Below are 19,067 nucleotides of genomic sequence, written 5' to 3' on the forward strand. Positions count from 1 at the left end.
TGTCCATCTTTACTGATATCTTAAATTCTGTTTCCAGTCACATTTCAGTTGAGTAATTTGCTACTTTACCATTGGATTCAATATGATATTTTGGTATAGCATTACAACAGAAAAGGAATTATTAATGTTATTTGAAGTTACACATATCTCAGTTTTCCCTTCTTGAATTTCAGAACGTGATGCTCGACTTCCTGACCTTGGAATGGTAAACATGCATAGATCTTAAGGAGTCGGAGTGTGTCGATGCCAGCTAAAGAACAAAGAGAAACTTCAGTCAGAAGAAATCCCACTGAACTCGCTGAAAATTTGCTCTTTTGCTCCTTGGGTAAAAAGGTCACATGGTGATAGAAAGGCAGCATTGCTTGCCCGGAAGGCATGCCTGATAATATCATTATGGGATGGCTCTTTGATGCATCTGACAGCCCTGTCCCTCATGCTGTGACTTTGCCTAACTGATAAGCACTCTGGTCAATACTAAAAGAAAAAAACTGATTTTTAAAATGCTGCAAACCGGCACAATTTAATCGCCATATCAACAGCAAGCAGGCACTGTCCTCATCCCCTTACTCTCGAGAGATAAAGTGGTATAGTCCTCTCTTAGTAATGGACATATTCGATCTCCTTCTAAATATGATCAATTTGCAGAAGCCTTTAGGGAAGAGAGTTTTTGGAGAGGATGGAACATTCGTGTTGGCTGTTTAGTGTCTATTCCATGATGCCATCTTCCACATCAAAAAGTCTAAGACCAAGTGAGAAAGTCTGCTGTCAGAAGCAGGCAGCAATCCCACCCAAGCGGCAGAGAACATCTTTATAACAAGCAGAATCAGATTTAGATTCCAAAATAAAAATAGACTTCAAACTTGGACAACAAACTCGCGGGGGATATTTCTACCCTATAGAATAGGGAATAGATTTTGCTGAGAAGCCCGCGTTTCAGATATTGCCAGTCTATTTTTAAAACATGCAAAAAAGAAGAAAAAAATCCCTAATTTTTAGGGACATGGGCTTTGGATATTGGAAATGCATATTTATGAAAGGAAGTATTGTGCAAAAATGGTAACAACTGTACAACCAGTCTTCTCTTAAATTGCATCCAATAAAATAATCATTCAAATAATTCAAAATAATCAAAAACAACACCCACTACTTCTCGCTTAATAATGTTCTGGCATTTTGACAGTGTGGATTTCGACAGGCTGGACATTTTCCTCACAGTGACTGTTCTCCACTTAGGTGCAATTACAGTATTCCCAAGTTCCATGGATATTTTTATTTCTTGGCTTTCCATCGCAACAACCTGATGAAAAGTTATACCATAGTGCAGACCAGCAGATATTACTGGATGATATTCAGTCACTAATTCTAAGTTCTGCTTGTGCAATACCGCCACCTACTGATGAAAGTATGTGCTGCATTTATCATCCTTGACAAGTGAACAAACAAGACGCGATGATGGTAGGCAGCTTAAATTCGCGCCAGCAAATTGTCCATGCGTCACTGCACCTTCTGTTCAAACTGTATATACCAGATGTCACGAAAAAAAGTTGTGCACAGATATTTCTAATTGCGTAGTTAGCAGAACTTGAACTTGTTAGTGTGTATTCGACATGGTTAGTAGAAACACAACGGGGTAGCTGTTAGTTTGCGATCTGTACATAGCAGATAAAATTGCCTGAGGTTTATAATGAGTTTATTGCCTAAAATGTATACGCGCTTTCGGGCATCCTGTATATACAGATATAAACAAATGTTACATTAAATCAATCACGAAAATATTTTACACTGTTGCTTACACAACGAGTCAGCAAAAGGAGGCAAATGAGAGACATTGCTCAAGTTTTCAGACAACCTTTTCTTTAATATACAAAGTCAACATATCTACATAGAGAGAGGTTTGCGACCAGCTATTTGTTGAAGTTAGACCTCACATGAGGAACGTGTGTCTCTTGGCCTGCTCATGGAGTCAAATCTCGACTTTTAGCTTTGTTTTTTCCTGGTATGGTAATTGATGTTGATATATTACACCCCTCCAGCGCCCCCCCCCCCCCCCCCAAAAAAAAGCTTAATTCAATGGTCCGCTCTGCTACTTGTACAGGTAAAATATACTCATAGTGCAACAAGTCCCCTGTCCCCCCCCAACTCCCAGGATTCTTTCGTATACCAAACCCAGGAGTCTGCAAACCGCACCCAGCTTCAAGGCAGCAAGAATTTACAGCCTTTCACTGGCCCTCTGGGTCGCTCTTTCTCAAAAGGGTTTATTTTATGATGTTTTTCTTTCATTTTTACTCGCCGTCTCATATTGATCTGTTCCCTTTAAGAAATGAAACAAAATTGTGTTTTTATGTATGTATTTTATTGAGACTATGTATCGATGCCATATAACAGAGTTGGCTACAGCGGGGCACGGCTGTGAGACAGAGGACCTGTCGAGGAGCCTTTTTTATGGTCAAAGTCACTCACAGGGCTTCGCAGAAGCAGCTCTTCAGCCGCAGGGAGCTGCAGGCTGGGTGATCTGCTGTGTTTACCTTGGGAAATGTGTTATTTGTTGAGAGTGCATTTGAAGCAGAAGGATCCAGGTCCTTCTCTGTGCTTTCGAGGCCTGGAAACAGCCAATCAAAACCCAGCCTGGATAAAAGAGCAGTCTGGAAGTGACCACATTTTTTAAAGTTAACTGAGTGAGGTTGCTGGAACTGGTTTGGGCTTGTTTCTGAACCTGGTTCATGGGGACCCCCAGCCGGTCCACATTTTTGCTCCCTCCCAGCTCCCGGTGGACGTGGATTGTCTGGCAGGGAGCTGGGAGGGAGCAGAAATGTGGACCGGCTGGAAGTCCCCAAGGATCGGTTTGAGAAGCACTGGTGCAGGGGGAGTTTGAAACTGGAGTTTGAAGTGGACTGGGCCCTTAATGGATGCTTGCTTGGGGGTGCAGCCTGGTCATGGGGCTGTGGTTTGTAGAGGAGTGACTGGGTACAAGATATAAAAATGAGTCATGAAACCATCTCAGCAATTTTGTTGCCGTGATGTGATAAGAAATGAGAGGAGGTCCGGAGAGAACTTCCAGAGGCTTCCTTGGGCACACAGCCAGGCCGAGCCAGGACAGCCGGTGCATCCGATCGGTAACTATGGTGGCGCAAACAAACAACCCAGGGACGGATTACACCAGAAGTGCGGCCGGGGACTAAGTGGCCTGCGGGGGGGGGGGGGGGGGGGATGTGAGGGGGGTAGGCACCGAGCAGAGACGCTGACATTTCATAAAACATAGGGCCAAAACCACACAGAAAGCAGGCGTGGATCGTTCATTTATAGATGTTGGAATCTGGGCCGGTTATTTGGCTACTTGATACATTACTTCTGCTAAAACTAAAAGTAGAAATAAAGACAGTATAAAAACCACTTGAATGAGAAATAGAAAACTCTGCGGTGTACATATTCATCATGTACAGCAGGATTAGTCAAGTACAGCAAGAATTTACTGGTTATACTCTAGTGTCTTATATTCAAAGTTTAGTAGATCAGTCCATCTACCGCTTTAAAAAAAATGCTTCCGCTACCATGAATATGAATAATTACAACTTCACCTCCAGCCGGCGCAGCTCTACCCAGCGGCAGATATGGAAGTGTCACTGGTGGGTCCTCGCCAGATCAACCTCCCTTCAATGTTTCCGAGGAAACACACGATATTTCCCAAGGATATGAAAACAATAAACAAAACAAAGAAATAAAAAAACAAACCCATTGTATCGTCTGTACATGAGCCGCTCACGGTCTAAGAAGTATAAAAACGAAAGAGGAAAGGCAAAATGTGTAGTAACATTCGGGTTGATATACATCATCTATGATCTACGTTTATTTATATATGTTATGGATGTGGGAGCATGTATATATGCATATCTGCGTGTATAGATATCATATACACACAGAGAGAAATATATGCACACAGATGTACATTACACATCTCTAAAGTGAAAAAATAGAATGCCTTCTAACATATGATCAAATAAGCATTTATTTATTTTTCCCACTAACGTAAAAAAATGCAACATTCCTGTTAAGAAAAAAAGTAAAATAAAAGTTTGCAAGGTAAAACGACAATAATAAAAATAATACATAATCAACGATTCATAATGTTAACAATAAGGCTTTTTTTTTTTTTTTTTGGAAATAAGAAATTGACTCCTGTTGGCTCCCCCCGCGACTGCTACTGAGTACACCTATCAATAGGGGAGGGGGGGAAGGTCAGGGGGTAAAGGTCAGAGGTCAGGGGTCTGTGGGTATGCAGTGGGGGTGCTGTGGGGTTCACGTTATCATACTGGTATACATCACAGAGTGGATAGTAACTTTTCTGACACCAGGTAAAGAAGCGGTTTTTTTTTTTTCTTTGTCAATTTTCTCGTCTTTTTCTGGGGTGCATAAATTAGCGGTCTTGGCGAGACCACAAACGCCATTGTCTCCCAGAAGACCTGAACTCCACAGAGACCAGTCTGGCCCGAAGCTGGAAACACAGAAACAAAGAAGAAAGCGAATACAGGCTGTGTGACCGGGGTGGGGGCGCGCTCCTCGCTCCTGCTGCTCCACTACTCTCCCCATCATCTCATGAACGTCCCACTGCTGGGACAGAAGTGTCTGAGGATCTGAGGACGGTTGCAATTTACTTTCCAGCCACGGGGACAGTGAGGACGCAGGCCAACAGCGCTCCCATGAGGAAGTCCTCTTCCATAGCACCCTAAAAGCCGGTCTTCTGGCTAATACCTCCCTGCCCCCCGAGGTTTCATACTGCAGTGGCCCAGTTTGACACAGGCCTGGTGTGAAGATCTCCCAGTTCATATGGAAGGTATGAGAGGAGGTTCCCAGGACTTTTTTTTTGGGGGGGGGGGCATGGACCACCGGATACCAGCCTTCACATTTCACATGGCGCTAATGCTATGCCCCACTACAGTATAAAGAAAAATATGAGCAGCATGTTTGGTTGAGACGGAAACTAGCAAAATAATACAGGTCTACCACTACTAATATCACCATGACATCTTTGCAAAATAATGTTGGCCACCGTAACACAGTATGGGGCACCGGGGGTGCAGACATCCTCGAGATGGCCTGCCGTCGCCCGTCCAGAGGGAGGAAAAGTCCCAAGTCCTTCTCTCTTTGTCGCTTTTTGTCCAGTTAGGGGACAAGCAGTTCTCTCTTATGCACCACTGCACACAGCACAACACACCAGCAGCACGACGTGTAAAAAATACTAATAATATCGTGAAACGTAAAAAAAAAAAACAAAAAAAAAAACAATAAACATGATTGTGATTTCTCAGACCTTCTCTTTTTTCCCTCCAACCATGGAATGATGTCACGGCCCTTTCGGAAAGACCTTGTACGGCGTACCTTCTCGGAATGAGACGTGCTGGCTGCTCAGTTGAGTTTGTTGACAGCCCCGAAATGTCTCAGCTCCATCCGTGCCCTTGAAACGGACACCGAACTGGTTCGATTGGCATGGAATATCTAATAAAAATAATTCGGATTTCATACTTCAGTCCTTCTCTCAGACAGGAGACAATTTCCCCTGCCGAGCCTGACCTACGGTACAGTCGCTGATCTTGGCACTGAAGATAGGCCCGCTGAAGATAGGCCCGCTGATTCAGAAGTCGGAAGGTCCTTGGTAATTACTTGATGAGCGTCTTAGATTTGCTAGGCAGAACTTTAGACCACAATCATATCTTCCTCCGGAACTTACTCAACTAGATCCACCTTCTCCATGACCTTTGGGACACAGCTGTTACCTTCGAGGCCAGAATCTTGAGCAAATGTGGATTATAACTTGTAATCCCTTATCTTAAATGTATACGTATAAAAATCTGAAAATTCTTCATATTGACTAATTGAAATCCCGATAGATTTTAGTTCCTCTACAAATCTCGACTCTGATTTAGGATGAATTACAAGTGATTTCAGTCACCTTTTAAGAAAGCATTGATGTCTTTCTTTTTACTGTTGGTTTGTAGCCGGCTTTTATACTGAATCATTTTGCAGCGTCCACAAGACATTTCAAGTGGTTCAGATGGGATCACTTGAGGTAAAGTTGGGAGTCGGACGCTTAAATCGCTCCCCCCTCCCCCATTGAGCCTCAGCCGGGTTCTTCTTTCAGGTACGTTCCTGAGAAGGTGAAAAGGTTTGTACTTCCTTTCAAAAAGCCTGCCTCCCTGCCTGCCATTGCTCCCGGTCAACTCCAAATAGTACACGTTCTTGTCTGCTTTTTTGTTGTTTCGTTTTTAATTAGAACAGTTAAAGTTTGGGTTTGTTTTCTGTTGTCATCAAAAATTTCAAGCAAGTTTCTATGGCTCAGAAGACTGTAGAGGGGGACGGTGGAATTAGTGATGACATTTTTCGTTTTTTTTTTTTCTTCTTTTACGTTGCATAGTGATCAAAGCTTCCTAGGTACTCCAGAGCGGCCTGGTAGCAAAACTGGTATTCATCCTGTTTAGAGGAGATTAAGAAACACACAGAATGCACAGTGTCAGCACTAGGCTATATCATCACAGTGAAGACTCAGCTCTAACATGCTTTCTTTAGCAAATGACAGCAGAACTATTCATTAAAAGAATGAGGCCAAAGCGCTTCTATTCAAAATCTCGCCGGTGTACAGACGCTGGCTAATTTTTGTTTCCTGTATACTAGACAGAAAACCTACTGGATAGTAGCTCTCCAGGACCGGAGTTGGAGACCCCTGGTCTAGGTGTTTCCATAATTTGGGCCTTGGGTGCCTCACCTCTGTCTGGACCATAGCTGGTCGCTGCGTCCGCAGCATCTTCACCGTCTGGAAGATGTCCACCACACCTTCGTAGCGCATCCTCTCCAGCACGATGCTGAGCGTGATGAAGACGCCGGTCCGGCCAACGCCCGCGCTGCAAAAACACGAGGTTCCGGGTCAAACACGAGGTTCCGGGTCAAACACGAGGTTCCGGGTCAAACACGGGTGTCTGGCACAGCCCCGATATCACTAGCCGATTCTAGGATGTTTTTTTGTTTTTTAAGATGGGGGGCATCGGAGGGGCCGTAAGAGCCAACCTTGTCATTAACCAATTATTTGTTTTGTATCGGTAAATGGCAGAAGAGGAGACACTTTGGAGCCAATCAGCTTTCAGCTGGGACCAGTGCCTCTGTGTCCCCGGCCTTTGTATACACCCTAACTGCACTAGCGGCCACGCCCTCTTGAGGTGGAGGGCGGATACAGTGAAGTCACGCTTTGGTATCAGTGGGCGATTTCTACTGCGATTACAGTGATCAGGTCGGCTCACCAAACTGCTGGCCCACATACGAAGACAAACGGCCACACAGAAAATAACACACATCCCCCATACACACACTCAGACAGACACGCGCATACAGTTCTGCCTGTGTAAACATTCGGGACTATGAGGAAACAGCTGCATATTTCATGCTCGCAAATCTCTGCACCCAGACAGTGTCTGGAATAGGAGGCATGACACGGGTCCTGGGGGGGATTTATCACGTCTGGCAGAGTGTGAAATCACCTCAACCGCGCTTTAGCTTTCTGAGGTTAAGGGGAGAAGTTCTGTTTTTTTTTTTTTTTTTAAAAAGTGATCCATTCCAGGAGAAAAATAAGACAGAAAAATACATGGTACTTCTATCTAGTTTTCTGGTGATAAAAGAAGGCAAGGGGCGGGGCGGGGGGGGAGGTGGGAAACAGGCACCTGGAGACACCACAGCATGGCTAAAGGCAGGTCACATGACCTCCAGGAAGCGAGCGACTCGATGATTTTTATACAACGAGCAGGCGTGTCTGGAGTCAGCCCCCCCCATAAAAGATCATCTCTACACACCATCCTAAACAAACTCAAAAGCTAATCAGCAAGCAGATATGAGAGAGATGAAAGCGTGTCTTCGCTTTAATATGACGCTTTCACAGTTGGAAAAGCAGCCACATTTCAATTATGATATGAATTACATGACTGTAGGCTGGGTTCCTAAGGAAGAGGGAACCATCAGCGGAGCCATAATTCCTACTGAGGGGCCAACCTTATCATTAGCCAATGATGTGCTTTAAATCGATGAATGACAGGGGAGGGGGCTCTCTGAGGGCCAATCAGCTTTCAGCAGGGGCCAGTGCCCTTGTGGCCCCGCCCTCATGTATACCCTGGGCTTGGTTTATCATGGCTGGTGAAAGACGAGAAGCCATTGCATTGTGAGAAGATGCGTGGTGATTGGCCCCTGGTGGCCCGTGTCCCTCCCAGACGGTGACCCTCACCTGCAGTGGACGCTGATGGGGCCATCTTGCCCGAACTGCTCCTTGGTTTTGTGCACCTGGCCAATGAAGTCAATGAAGCCCTCCCCGGATTTGGGCACGCCCTGCTCCGGCCAATCCGTGAACTGGAACTGCCGCACCGTCCTGGACTGGCCATCCTGGAGAGCGCGGAGAGGGAGAAAGAGGCACAGGAAGATTAGGAAAAGCTTCATTTCGGCTCCAAAATGATGAGTCAAAAGTTCTCGCCGAGAGCCTGCAAGTGACAGGGAGCTTCTCCTCGTCCTTCCCCTCGACCGTCCGCTCCGTTTTCACCCTCGTTTGCATAGCTGAGCAAGCAGGAGTGACGAATCCACCTCCCGTCTCTCCCTGTCCTTCCTGCCCACTTAAACCTGTTGTGTCGAATAACTCTCTGCTACGGGAAATCAATCGGGCGCCTTGCGTGACAGGCATCTTCATTTAGGGGGCCGACTTAAACGAAATAATCAGGAGCAGGTCGATGTCTCCCTCCCCGCCCCAAGCTGGCCGGGCTCATCTGGAGCCGGCGACGGCCGTCACCCCGGGGAACCTCAGCTTTCGTGCGTGAGAGGGCGCCCCCTGTTGGTTGTGTCTAGCAGTGTTAGGTAAGGCAAAGTCCCATCGGCACGGGGGACTGGGGGCCACCTCATTTTCCTTCTGACAAGCAATTAAAAAAAAAAATGTGACAGAAAAATCCAGCAAACAAACCAGGGGAAGGAGAGGGACGGGAAGCGGAAGGATCCTGCTGGAGGGAGAATTCCATTGGGGGGGGGGAGGGGGGTGGGGGCATGGCAGCTCTCAATCATGACACGGTCCTCAGGCGCATCTCAATCCGCATCCCCCCTTATCTCTGCCGCCCCCAGACACCCCCCCCCCCGGCCCTCCCTGCCCGTTAACCGCGAGACGATACTGCTCCCAGCACAGACGGTTAATCTCGATTAGTGCTGCCTCACCAAAGCACTCCACCCTTCTTGTCCCCCCACCTGGAGCATAACAACCCCCCCCCCCCCCCACCATGGATACAAGCTACAGAACTGACATATCATAGCCTGCTGTGATGTGCATGAATTTTCCGAGGTAACAACCTTGCAATTATTCCATTATTTCTCTCTTTAATGACCCCAGTTTGCAGCTGCTCCCTCTACAGGTGATACTGAGAACAGCAGTGCCACCCGTAAGAAACACACCCTCCTCTACTCCCACAATATTTTGAGCTCCTTCCCATTTCCTCTGCATTAATGACCCCCCCGCCCAATATAGGGGGGGCAGGGTGCTGAGATGTGGATATTCCTACCATACATCACAGTAATGAAACACTGCATTTAGCATTAAAACACCACTAGCTTCCAGCAGAATACATACTCCCATCTGTACGTTAAGTACTACATTAATTACTGCTGTCTATCACATAGTACAACACTGCAGCATTAAATTACATTTCATTCTACACCAATATAAATCATACATGTCCAAATTAAACACTGGTGTGCAGTGTATAACACGGTGCCCCTGCATTCACTGCAGCCTCGCGGCCTAAAAATCACAGTAAATGCCGGGAGGCTCACCCTGGCGTCGGTGACCTTGAACTCCCGCAGGATGTACTGCGGCATGTTGTACTCGGCCATGGGATCCACCACGAAGTACTGGTACCGGGCAGAACGCTCCGCGGGCCAGTACTGGTGGCACTTCTCCTGGAGGGGGGACAGACACACACACAGAAGAAATAAATAAGGCACAGGAAATGTGGCTAAATCGTTAACGTGTAATATATGAGCATTTATGTGTGTAATGCATGAGCACTTACAGACAATACATTAGCCATGATGCATTAGCGCTGCGACATGTAAAATTAGCAGTAATGCATGTAACACGTTAGCGTGTTTGGCATGCAATATATTAGCACTAAGACATGCGGCATTAGCGGGGGTGCAGGTAGCGCATTATGCACTCACGCGGCCCATCTCTCGCAGCTTGGTCAGCATCACCACGATGGTGGAGTTGTTTTCCCACAGCATCCTCCAGAAGTCTTCGGTGGTCTCTGCCAGGGGGCCCTGTGTGGCGATGTAGGCCTTCTGCTGCCTGAGGGAGGGGCGCACACACACGCACGCATCAGAAAGCAGGCCGGACGCAGGTGGGCCAGGTCAGTGGGACTTAGAAAAGTAAAGTTATACAAACAGCAGGAATGAGCATGAAGGGAATAATGGAATTGTTAACCTAACCTAACAAGGAGCCAGCTCCTGTTACAATGAGTAAGTAGTTAATCTGAAACGTGCCAGTATATCGATGTTCCCAGCTGTGTAATTTAGCTTTCAGGGGAGGGGCTGTTTCTGATTGAAGTCACGTTCCCTTATTTCTATGGCCCCCAAAAACCGTACCTGTACCCGTCGATGAAGCTGCCGTTGATGTAGTCGGACCCCTCCAGGCCGCGGATGGGCTGCAGGCAGACGCGCGTCGTCTCGTAGGGCATGATGTTCACCAGCCGGTTCTTGAACTTGTTGCAGGGGAGGTTGGCACTAACGAATCTGGAGGTGTGCGCTTTGGAGTTGGCCAGGCGCTGCAGGATGACGGGGGGGGGGGGCGGGGGTACGAGGATGGACGTGAGAAATTCAGCAGCATCTCAGCCTGGCAAGAAGTCTGACCCTTTATGTCACCAGCCCAGGTGATTGTTTGGACTCTGTGCGTGTGTGTGTGTGCGGTGCCCTCTGTGCGTGTGTGTGTGTGTGTGTGTGTGGCATGGGGGGGGGGGGGGGGTTAATGACATACTTGGTGTGAGTTGTGCAGCATTCAACAACATTTACATGCTAATGACATGTTACTGAAACCCTTCAGAGCAGTGGATGGATTTCCAAGTGCTCTTTATATATACATTTTCATCATTATAACTTAATGTTGAAAAACAATTAAAGAAAAGCAAGCAATAACCCTTCAGGAAGATGATCCACATTTTTCCAGGTCATTTTTCTACATTTTCTACATAAAAGAAACTTTTCGGAGGCTTCTAGAAGCAAAATGAAACAGGCAGTGTGGGTATTCTTCTTTGGAAGACGACAGGTCATATTTCACAGGACCCTTCACATCCTCTGCCTGAGCAAATCGCCTCGCTCTTAATTCTCTAGAGCGCCGGGCCCCCGCTTCCTGTTTAATGCTCGCCACGTCGGCCTATCTCAGGAAGAGGAGGGGCTTCCTTACCAGGCTGGGGGAGGGAAGATATCCCAAGTCCCACCCTCACCCTCAAAAATGCTCCCGCACACAGATGCACGTGCATACGACAGCAAACCCTAACCCCCCCACACTGTGCTTGACGTGCTCAAGGTGGAGGCAACAAAAATCCCTTCTGTTCCCTCATCAGACGCCCAAAACGCTGCGACATTTAACCCGAACGCGATACACTCATCGGGAGGTTGGGTGACCATCGTTTCCCATTTCAGTTTTATTACTTACAAGGAGTTTAGTTCCCAAACCACGGGCAACAATGCACCCCCACACTACCATGTACGCTAAGCTTGCTAACAGGTGGAAAGTTCAGCTCCAGAAAATGCAAATCCAGGCCACGATTTTGTTTCAACCAACCAGTTCAATACTCCTTGACTGTGACTCTTTAAACTCAACTGGGTGGTAAAAAAAAAAGTGTTGGTCTGGATTTGAACTTTCTGGACCAGAACTTTCCACCTCTGCTTGCCAGTGCTGCCATTAAAAAAATATGCCAGGGGCCAGAAGACTAGCTGGTTAGCTTAAAGGACCAAAGTGGTGTGAAAGGCACTATATAAAAATAAACCGAATATGACAACTATACGGACTAGCTGAAGGTGCTTAATTATAAGAGCGATCACCATGGAGACGGGAAATGGAGGATTACCCAGCAGGCCTTGCTCTTACCTTGAACTCCAGCTCCATGCCGGTGACGTGCTCTCCGATCTCCACCTGCGACAGCTTCTGGATGTAGGAGTAGAGGCTGCGGGCGGGGACTTCGGTGTTGCCGCAGGCCACCGCCTCCAGCAGCGCGTCGTGGATGAAGCTGTACTGATCCTCCGTCTGCACCATGTAGTTACGCTGCGAGCGCATCAGCGTCACGTGTCCGTACACGTCCACCGTCTTCTCGTGCTTGATGCGCTCCAGCATGGCGTCGATGACGATGAAGCAGCCCGTGCGGCCCACGCCGGCACTGCGGGGGTGACGCAGCCAGGGGTCAGACTGACTGCCGGGGTCATGGCTAGGTAACCAAGGTAACCTTTCATCCATGTACCATAATCACTACGGCAACCATCAGGGGATCTTTCATTAAATCACGTTCAGAAATGCTGTTCCTGGATTTGAAGTAGTTTGAGGATTAATTCCAGATTTTCTTATACTGATGGAAATAGGAGGGCCCGTACTTCATATGGCACTATCACTAGCCAATGACACATTTTGAATTGGTGAGTGACAGGGCAGTGAGAACTCCAGGGGCCAATCAGCTTTCACAAGGTTCCAGTGCCCACGTGGCCCCGCCCCTGTGTATACCCCCAGAGTGGTTTGATGTGATGTGGTTCACTGTAAGTGGTTTGACGGGAAGCATTTAAAGGTTCGGGTCAGAACTGAGAAACTCTGTACTCTGCCAGCACCCTATGACCCCAACCAGGATAAATGGGTAGATAATCTGGGAGCAGTACTAAACAAAGACATGTTTTGGTTTGGTTTTATACTTTCTATGTGTGATTTGGGCCCTAAATTCATTCAAATTCCAGTTAATGAAATAAGTTCCATCAGCTACATTGTTTTCAGTTTAAGATCAAATTGAACTGTTGAATTGATTAAAGTTTGAACAATTAGTTTAACAGTGTAAAGTATCCGGTGATTAGCATTAGTGTAATTTCGGATAAGCACAAGTGTGAGATTCCCAGTGTCTGGGTTTGTTGGGCTCTCTTTGTATTTCCCGATTCCCCACAAACAAAAGTCATACGCACACACAAAATGTTTATGACGTAAGGGGACCGGAGCTTGGCCCTCAGCCACAACATCCGCAGCAGGCCGACTGACGCGAGAGGCCTCGAGGCCTGTGGGAGGCCGAAGATAAGAGGGCTCGCACTTCAACTCCTCCTGCCTATTTTGAGAGCCACTGGTGCACACGTGTGACCGAATTATCCGACACTAAGTACACTAAGTGTGGAAGGTCAGTCCCTGGAGGACCACGGAGAATTGCTGTATGTGGTTCCTAGAAAAAACATCCATCCTTGACAAAATTTTGTTTTACTCTCTATGAGGTAGAGGCTCATGGGAATTTTACTTGCACAAAAAAGTTGAGGGCAGAACGAAAAACGATTGTATCAGAGAGATAACCAACCAGATGGCAGAGGAGGTGGGTCCAAGCAACTAGAAGAGGCAGGACCAAGACATCTGATTGGTTCGTCCCACCTCCTCTAGTTGCTCTCACCCACCTCCTCTACAATCTGATTGGTTATCTCTCTGAACCAATCATTTTTCGTTCTGCACTCAGAACATTTTTGTGTACGTAAAACTCCCATAAGCGAGGTAGAGTCCTAATGTTTGGAAGGTTTGTAATCAAGTTATTTGTACATGGCTGATTAGTCTCTAATGAGGATTGGTTACTAATGAGGTTATCTGCTGTGACCCAGAGCCCGAGTACTCCACTGTGGGGTGTAAATTGGAGAAGGCCCAGGTCGGAGCGGTGCCTGACCTGCAGTGGGCGATTATGGGTCCGGCGTCTGGCGGGTTGCAGGTCTTCACCCTCCGCAAGAAGGCCAGGAATGGGGTGGGGTACTCAGGCACTCCGTGGTCAGGCCACGCCGTGAACTGGAACTGCCGCACTTCCCGCTTCTCACTCGAGCCATTCTGGGGGCGGGACAAGACGGACAGATCGCCTCATTGGTCAGCTGGCCTGTCATTAACTATTCATCATTTACAAACTGCAATATACCACCGATGCACCAATACTTTCCAAAACCATGGGTAATTGCTCAATATGTCATACCAATATCAATATTACATACAGTGTATCAATATTGCTCTAATTACTACAGTTACTCTGGCAATTTGCTTGACCTGTCCAAACTGAAGATCTGTTTACTAAAGACTAGCTTAATCTGGGCATGGCTGATTATTCCAAAGCTTATCTGACACAAGCCAGGAACAAATTAATCAAATAAAATGCCAGCTATTTCTACCAAAGTTAATTTGATCATACAACACCCCATTAATTAATTTGATCCAACATAAATTAGAACTGGTAAATTACCCATTATCAGGAAAGAAAGAGAAAAAAATGCTATGAATAGTGGCTGCTGGAAGCCAGATCCTCCAGAAAACAGCAAAGTGATCGATAGTGAAAGCAACAAACAATGGTTAGCATAACCAGAGAGAGAAACACATGGAAAGGCTAACATTTATAACTTTATGATTTGAAAAGAGGTGTGATATATTACTATTATTATATGTAAATTGTATATGGAGACTGGTATGAAGGCATCACTGGGATTATTCACCAGCGCTTGGAGCGTATTTAAAAATAGGCACCAGGGGAGCTATGTGAGAAGTGTTACCAACACCTGGTGTTAAGGAGCAGAACGGGAGAAGGCTTGGAGGCTGACAAGGGAACTTTAACAACAAACACATACAGTTCCTGCTTTCTGAATGCTAACTGCTGTCGCCACTGGGAACTCAGCCGCATCCCCAGCCACACATGCTGGGGGAGCAGAGCACACAAGTTGGAACCCCGGTGCCGGCAAACGATGTGCTCTCTACTGCCCCTAAGTGGCCGGATAGGATATTTCAAGGCAGTCAGCTTATTTGCCGGCCATGGCCCTTCAGAATAAATTAATAAATAAACCCTGTAATTAAAATCAGACTGGCCTCGTTTCCTTAATTATTTTGGACACTTGCCGCCTGTCATCTGTGTGCATTGGATTTTCATTAATTAGCGGGCTGGCTGATTTACTCGAGCACTTTGTTTGGACTACCTGATGCCAGTGCTGGGAAGAGGGATGGTGAAACAATTTGTGGGATCCTAACTGATTTATGCGGCAGCCCGCGCCCACTGCGACTGGTGCTGGGGAAGTGGCTGCTTATTGCATACAGACTAGAGAAACTCGACTCCGTAGCCTAGCAGAGCCCCACGGCTTAGAGCGACCGCCAGATGAGAGAGCGCGAGCGCCGATCAGAGCCGGAGCGTGAAGGAGCGAGAGAAGAAGCGAGAAAAATGGGGGGAAAAGAGCATGAAAGGAGGAGAGGAAGAGAAGAAGAGAGATGTGCAAAGGCAGGTGGAAAGTAAAGGGCGAGGCGAAAGCTGTCAGCGTGAGTGTCACAGAGAGTCAGCAGGCCTTTAGCATGGGGCTAAGCCACCAGTCGCCCTTGCTGATGGATGAGACGCTAATGTTCTCTCCTCGGATGCTTCGCTCGGGGCGCTAGCAAATCCTGCCACAATTTCTCTTTACTGCTAGCCTGCTGGTTGTGATGTTCTTACTCCAGTTAGGCATGAAGCCTTGTCTTCCGCTTACTTAGCTAAGCGATTCTAGCTGAAAGTGAAATATTAAAAGATGATGAACTGAGTATGACGGTATGATGGAGGGGGATTAAGGAACAAGGCCCATATAAGGAAAGAACGTGTGATTATTTTAATCATCACACACTGCCGACTCATTGGTGCTTCCGTAAATAGCTAAGCGGGGCCACATGTAACCAGTTGGGGTTGGGGTCCGTTTCATATCATTTTAGCTCTGGATTATTACACCACTAGAGGGAGCTCTTCTTCAAGATATAGAGTACCAATATGAGCGAGTCGGACGTCTTAACAAAGGTCAGCTGAGACAGTAAGAACGTTACACACAAGGCCGGACAGCAGATGTCACCAGCCAAGGACACTCCATACTTTGCCTCTAATGGCTTCTTGGGAATGTTCCTAGATTGCCCTTTTACAAGGTATTGATGTTCATAAATCCAGTTATGCTGCCTATAAATTCTTGGTTTTTTACTTTATGGTCCTGGCCCTCTGAGATCTCCCAGCACTCCAGAGTTGTCCCTGCACCTCAGCGCCCCCCCTACCTTGTGTAGAGAGAAGGTGCGCAGGCAGAAAGTGGCCAGTTCAATGGTGTCCAACAGCGTCACCTGGATCATCCCGTAGGTCTCCGTGCCACGGCTGGGCCAGTATTGGTCGCACTTGACCTGCGGGTGGATTGAGAGGCTGAGATCAACGTAACCCCCCACCTCAAGAGAACACCCAGAGAACATGCAGACTTGAGCAGGACCACAGTATATGTCAGGAAACAACACAGAGCTCAAAGTCCACTGCAGAGATCAATCAATCAACCAGTCAATCAAACTTTAAATGCCCTTACTGCACCCCCCCCCCCCCCTTGTGGGTGTGACTGTGGAGGGGTGCAGCTCTTGAGGTTCTTCTCGCCTTGCCAGCTGTCATCTCCAGGTGGCGCTGATGCGGCATGACACATACCACTGGAAAAGCACAAGTCTATCGCACCCCCTCATCACTCCGCCTTCATCGCGACCAGCCAATCAGAATGAAGCTGACGGGGGCTTAATGCAGCGCCAAGGCCGCATTACGCCACCAGGAACCGTGGAACAAGTGCGGGGAAGCAGGAGAGGAGGCACAGGAAGTGTCCCAGGACCAGAGAGGGCCTCCCCGGCAGGGCTGACTCACGGCAGCCTCTCGCTGGCGCGTCTGTCTCCTGTCACAAACTGTCAGCTAAATATACTCCTCACCGCAGGCCGCCGGATTTGCAGTCAGTCCCGCTACCGCCCTCTCCTCCCTCGGCTCTCCTCCCTCGGCTCCCCTCGCCTCCCCTCCCCTCGCACGGCGCATTCAAGCTCTGCGCGCCTCCGTTTGTTCTTTCTTCCACATACGAGCGGCGGTTCTAGAAAATTCCGCTACGGGCCACGTCTGCTACATTGGCTGCTCTTCCAGCGCAAAAGTAAAGGTTCGGCGCACGCGGATAAACACGGACTCGCGAGGGGGGACTGGTCACATGCGCGAGATCACAGCCGGGCTGTCGATTTTCCCCAGTCCGACCGGGACGGATGCGGAGCGGCGGCTGCGATGGTCTCTCCGCCATCTGTCACGGTGGCTATATTAGAGCCACACTGCATTGTGGGAGGCAGCCGGGAGATCACAGTAACTCCAAGATCAATATACTGAGACTCCCAACTCCTTTGAAGCCCAACAGTATCTTGCTGCAGCATGGAAGACCTCATAAATTTGTGAAGATCTCACACAAGCTGAAAATGCACCGGAGGAGCAGGTTCATTTTAATTATAACTAGACAAAAAAGTCTCCCCTCTATATTTACATTTGGTTCAGTTGCTAAACTTGGATGCTCTGCTTCACGGTCATTTACTGTAGAAAACGTGCATGCACTATATTTGACTGCAAGTGAGGGCAGAGCCCAAAGGCCATGAGCGTAGGGCCCGGATGACTGGATCCCAGAATCCTGCCCGGATCCCCCTTACCCTTGACTTCTCCTCCAACCGCGTCATCATGACTACGGTGGCCGCCCGCTGTTCCCACACCATCCTCCAGAAGTCGCCGAAGCTCTCGGGCAGAGGGCCCTGCGTGGCGATGTAGGCATTCTGCTTGCGGTAGCCGTCGATGTAGTTGGAATTGATGTAGTCGCTTCCCATGATGCCTGAGGTGGGAACAGAGAGGGCGCGTTCTGTGGCGGCCATTACACTGCCCCTGCTAAGGTACCGTCTGGCACAACCCAATCGCTACTGTGAGACAAAACGCCGAACGCAACCGAAAACATCTAAACTCTTCATGTGGTGAATTCTCCTCTTCAAGAATAGTCCTATGACATCAGCTAAGCTTCCTGCACGCTCACGTCTTCTGAATTGACAGCAAGTCTATATAAATTACCTTGTCTGCAATGACGTTTTTTTTGCTAATTCGCAAATATGCTGTTCATTAGCATTAGTTAGCATGAAATCTACAAACATGAAATTAAGAGCCAAAGGCGGTTGAATGACATTTCAGGGCACTGTCTGCTATTATACTCTTGTGAAAAGTACTCAATCTCATGAGCTCATTGACTCTAAGCACTGACAAACAGTATTATCTAGGGCAGCGTGTAAGAATTTGCTGTCTGTTAATGCTAGTTTAGACTCTGCGGTTGCTGGGAGTAACAATTATGTCTGACATTGAGCACACAGAGACTTTAAGTATGACAGAGTTAGACGAGAGTTGACATTGTTTTTGAAAATGTTAACTCCTCTACCAAAGACACTGAAATTCCTTCTTAAACTGTGTGGATATCCCGGCCAATAGTACTTTGGGGAAATGGAGGGAAAAAAATGCAAAAAGTTAACACCGCCCCCATTTTTGCCTTGAAAACTTCCGAGTCAGAATTGAAGGGTAAAATCTAAGCCCCCAATGGCTCATGCCCTATGTGTAACTGCCGTGTGGCAGGGTGAGGGGGTGTGACGGCGTATCACACCTCCCACGCTATCGATACTGCACACCTGGGGAAACGGGCGTGGGGGGGGTTTGGGGTCGACACTTCCACCGACAACTACAATCACAAGGATGTGAACACCATGTTCACCAGATTTCTATAAAAACTAATATTCAGGACGTACACAAGCTAACATTAAAACCATAATTCATACAGAGGGACCAAGCTTATTTTTTGCCAATTGTATGTCTTGAAATGATGATTGACAGGGCAGTCGACACTCCTGGGTCAATCAGTTTTCAGCGCAACTATGACCCCACTCCCTGTATATACCTCTGACTGGAGGAATACCAGCAGAACAGGAGCAAAAATTTTCCTTAATATAAGAGGCGTAATATGACTTAGAC

At 47.4% G+C, this 19,067-nt stretch overlaps 1 protein-coding gene across 22 annotated transcripts in view; it reads right to left on the reverse strand.

Moving 5' to 3' along the window:
* Window positions 1-1,832: 1,832 nt before the first annotated feature.
* The window catches only part of LOC111858790 (receptor-type tyrosine-protein phosphatase S-like), a 141,911-nt gene continuing 124,676 nt past the window's right edge, over window positions 1,833-19,067 (reverse strand). For all 22 annotated transcript variants that reach the window (XM_072704169.1, XM_072704174.1, XM_072704168.1 and 19 more), the window contains 10 exons: window positions 17,720-17,895; window positions 16,301-16,420; window positions 13,941-14,095; window positions 12,143-12,428; window positions 10,642-10,820; window positions 10,219-10,345; window positions 9,832-9,957; window positions 8,255-8,409; window positions 6,755-6,890; window positions 1,833-6,462 (listed from right to left, as the gene is read on the reverse strand). In XM_072704169.1, coding sequence (XP_072560270.1) covers window positions 6,394-6,462; window positions 6,755-6,890; window positions 8,255-8,409; window positions 9,832-9,957; window positions 10,219-10,345; window positions 10,642-10,820; window positions 12,143-12,428; window positions 13,941-14,095; window positions 16,301-16,420; window positions 17,720-17,895 — 1,529 coding nt within the window. In that variant the 3' untranslated portion in view covers window positions 1,833-6,393. The remainder of the gene's footprint in view (window positions 6,463-6,754; window positions 6,891-8,254; window positions 8,410-9,831; window positions 9,958-10,218; window positions 10,346-10,641; window positions 10,821-12,142; window positions 12,429-13,940; window positions 14,096-16,300; window positions 16,421-17,719; window positions 17,896-19,067) is intronic.

The sequence above is a fragment of the Paramormyrops kingsleyae genome, chromosome 21, assembly GCF_048594095.1.
Source record: "Paramormyrops kingsleyae isolate MSU_618 chromosome 21, PKINGS_0.4, whole genome shotgun sequence".
Classification (NCBI taxonomy): domain Eukaryota; kingdom Metazoa; phylum Chordata; class Actinopteri; order Osteoglossiformes; family Mormyridae; genus Paramormyrops; species Paramormyrops kingsleyae.